Source organism: Schistocerca nitens, chromosome 4 (assembly GCF_023898315.1).
Source record: "Schistocerca nitens isolate TAMUIC-IGC-003100 chromosome 4, iqSchNite1.1, whole genome shotgun sequence".
Taxonomy (NCBI): domain Eukaryota; kingdom Metazoa; phylum Arthropoda; class Insecta; order Orthoptera; family Acrididae; genus Schistocerca; species Schistocerca nitens.
Genome location: NC_064617.1, coordinates 945,908,209 through 945,912,180, shown reverse-complemented (window position 1 = coordinate 945,912,180; position 3,972 = coordinate 945,908,209). Strand labels below are relative to the sequence as shown.

The following is a 3,972-nucleotide window of genomic DNA, read 5'->3' as shown; positions in this document are numbered from 1 at the left end:
TGAGAAATGTGTTCTTTCGTCTGTTTCCTTATCAGTGCTGCTTACTTTACATTCGTTTGCGAGTGTTTTACGTGGGGTGCGTTGCGTAAGCTAGAAAGTAGAGCTAACGTCCAAGGAAGACGTGGAGGGAAGGACACCCGCTAGTACTTTCACGCTAGAGCGGCGCTCGACTACGGTATAAATAGTGCGTGCACGCAGTCCGTAGGCAGAGTTCAGCAGCTGCAACAGCCGTCAACCCTCACCGCCGACGATGAAGTCCCTGGTGAGTGTCAGTGAATACCCTAGTGTTCGCGGGTTTTCTGGATACGCGGTCACTAGGACGTCGTAAACCAAATCGTGTGGTTTTCTACAGTCTCGGACTCTTAGGAAGTGCGGTCGTGACATACAGCAGTACGTATTGTAGTGAGGGGATACTACGGCAGCTTGAAGTTATGTGTCTGTTCGTGAGGCATGCAGGACTGGCCACACACTAACATCGAAAGGAAGCTGAGTTTAATTTTGGACCAATATTCTGTAAGGATTATGACTGTCACAGAGAAATATAACATTTGCTCTACACACTACTACTTGGCAGGGAGTGACAACCCCTCATTACGCTACTCTTCACCAATGATAGATATACAAATTGGATTTTCACCTGGTGTTTGTCATTACTGCTTAGCAGATGGAAAAAAAGTTGTGGAAGGTACGGAGTACAGATTTGTCATATCGTCTTAAGAACGAAATAGAGTGAAGTATAGCTTACCTGTGCTCTCGTTTACATTATCATCGTAGTGGAATGTGAATTCTGCATATCTTATCACGAATCAGACACGCATCTCTGGTTATCTGTCACTTCTGGTAGGCAGAAATTCAGCCTGGTATAAAAATATAGCTATAAGGTGAGAAACGTAGCTAAAATAACTGAAGAGGTTCATTGCAAACTATGCGCTTCAAGTCCTATACTTTAAATTTAGCCTTCAGCTGTCTGCAGCATCAACGTATTTTGCCTTAAATGAATAGAATAAGATCATTTCATTCCCTTAGCTTGGAGATCGATAAAGACAACATACCACAGGAGCCAAAATGTTAAGTTCGATACTTTACAATGGGTAGTAAATGAAGTAGTGAAATGTGTACAAATGCTAAAATATGTGTGAATTCCTAAGGGACCAAACTGCTTGGGTCATCAGTTCTTATACTTACACACTACTTAAAATATGTTAAACTAACTTATGCTAAGAACAGCACACACACCAATGTCCAAGGGAGGACTTGAGCCTCCGGAGGGAGTGGCCGCGCAGTCCGTGACATGACGCCCCAAACCGCGCGGTCACTCCGCGCGGCTGTGAAATGCGATTAAGGCTCTTTTAGGGCTTGTAAAGGTTGATCTTCGTTTGCTTATTGCGGGCGCCTTCTGTTATCCGTGTAGCTGCGGCATGTCTTACATGGATCAGACTATGAGGACCATGGAACATAAGTGTCACACATGCTTTCAAATTCCGGGACATCCTGTAATTGAAAATGTTGTTTGATACCGTTCATAAAGTGGATTGTAACAACACAGAGATTCTGGCATCCATTTCCAGTTACTAAGACTATTTTTTTTAAAAGAAGCTCTTGAGATTAAACTTGCAAGTGACCTAATAAACAAACAGTTTTTTGCTCAAGTTCTGCTACGAAAATTGCTCTTTACCTGACCAGACAGTAGAGGTATATAGCGCTACTTGTATACCACTGTTCGGTTGATAATTCACTAACAATAACTTTCCACACAGGCAATTTTGGTTGTCTAGAGGTGCTAGGTTGTTTACTGAATGTACTGCGTCTGCATGCTCCCCTGTCTGGTTTCACGGGTGGCACGATCCACTCACAGAGGGCTTCAGTTGCCACACACAGATAGTTCACATTTAATTTGTGCCTCGAAAAGCCCTCTGGGGAACGGCCTTGCCGCAGTGGATACACCGAAGTTAAGCGCAGTCGGGCGTGGTCGGCACTTGGATGGGTGACCATTCGGGCCGCCATGCGCTGTTGCCATTTTTCGGGATGCACTCAGCGTAGTCATGACAATTGAGGAGCTACTCGGCCGAATAGTAGCGGCTTCGGTTAAGAATACCATCTTACGACCGGGAGAGCGGTGTGCTGATCCCACGTCCCTCCTATCCGCATCTTCCACTGAGGATGACACGGCGGTCGGATGGTCCCGGTAGTCGACTCGCGGCGTGAAGGAGTGCTCGAAAAGCCCTCGGTGTTCATCTTTCAAATTGGTGGTGGTTGTCAAGGACGTACCCACTTTCGTTCCTGTAACTTATTTGAACAGCAGCTTGATTGTTGATAAAATGTAGCTCCAGGTAGAGATATCAGATACCTGGCGATGAAAAACTCTCATAAACGCATGTTACTGTTTTACTTACATATCTGACTTGAAATGCAAAGGTTGCGCATGGCGGACTGTGTAGAACGTGTTGTTTCCTCAGATCATCCTGAGCGCGGTTCTCGCCGTGGCCGTGGCGAAGCCCGGCTTCCTGGGGGCTGGTCTGGCAGGCCCGGCCATCGCAGCCGCCCCCATCGCCGTGGCGGCGGCACCGCAGCCCCCCGCCAACATCATCGTCGGACCTGGCGGTGTGCCCCTCGATACCCCTGAGGTGGCGGCAGCCCGCGGAGCCCACCTGGCCACCGTCGCCCAGACACGGGCCCGCGACGCCGTCGTCAACTCGGCCGCCATCCTGGCAGCCGCTGCCGCCCCCGCCGCCATCGCCGCCGCCCCCGCCGCCATCGCCGCCCCCGCCGCCGTCGTCGGCTCCCCCAACTATGCGGTCGGCCCCCCTGCGCTGATTAACGGCCTCGCTCCTTCGATCGCCGCTCTGGGACCACAGATCGCTGCCGCCGGCGCCGCCTCAGCCGCCTCAGCCGCCTCAGCCGCCGCTGCCGCCGGTGCCGCCATCGCCGCCGCCCCCGCCATCGCTGCCGCCCCCGCCGCCATCGCCGCCCCCGCCGCCGTCGTCGGCTCCCCCAACTATGCGGTCGGCCCCCCTGCGCTGATTAACGGCCTCGCTCCTTCGATCGCCGCTCTGGGACCACAGATCGCTGCCGCTGGCGCCGCCGGAGCCGCCGGTGCCGCCATCGCCGCCGCCCCCGCCATCGCCGCCGCCCCCGCCGTCCTCGCCGCCCCCGCCGCTATTGCCGCCGCCCCCGCCTACGCTGTCGGTCCCCCCGCGCTGGTCGGTGGCATCGCTCCCTCGATCGCCGCCCTTGGCCCAGCGGTGGCTGGCGCCCCGGGAGCCCTGGCTGCCGCCGCCCACCTGCAGGCCAAGGCTGCCCTGCTGGGCTGAACTGCACCCCACAACGACCTCTGATGTCCACCGACTGACCTTTTACAATCCATGTATTCTTCTCTTGGAGTGACAACACTGAGGTTACAGCAAATAATGTAGATACATATTTATAAATAAATGTGCCTTACTACATTCACATCTGCTTATTCATAAACCTGTCTCATCAACATCCAGGTCCGCCCCCGGTAGCTGAGTGGTCAGCGTGACATAATGTCAAACCTAAGGGCCCGGGTTCGATTTCCGGCTTGGTCGGAGATTTTCTTCGCTCAGGGGCAGCCGGCAGGGTAGCTCAGCGTGTTCGGTCAGAGAGCTGGTTGGCGTCTGTAACAAAAAACTGAGTGAAACGATCAACAACGAACTTGAACGGATGTCATGTGACGTCCGCAACGACCAAACACAACGATCAACAACGAACAAAATGAAAAAAAAGGAAGAAGGACTGGATGTTGTGTTGTCCTAATCATCATCATTTCATCCCCATCGACGAGCAAGTCACCGAAGTGGCGCCAAATCGAAAGACTTGCACCAGGCCAACTGTCTACCATACGGGAGGCCCTCGTCACACGACATTTTTTTATCAGCATCCAAGACAAAGTAAAAACTTCGTCACCTGGCGGTAAAAGGGTGGGTAGTTGCATACGGTTCCACATACTTTTCG

General features: G+C 52.5%; 1 protein-coding gene across 1 annotated transcript; it reads left to right on the top strand.

Annotated features, from left to right (window-relative positions):
- The first annotated feature begins 225 nt into the window (after positions 1–225).
- Positions 226–3,311, top strand: LOC126252705 (cuticle protein 16.5-like). The gene is made up of 2 exons (XM_049953607.1): positions 226–262; positions 2,457–3,311. The coding sequence occupies exons 1-2, from the start codon at positions 251–253 to the stop codon at positions 3,309–3,311; spliced, it is 867 nt and encodes a 288-aa protein (XP_049809564.1). The 5' UTR covers positions 226–250.
- The last annotated feature ends 661 nt before the right edge of the window (positions 3,312–3,972 follow it).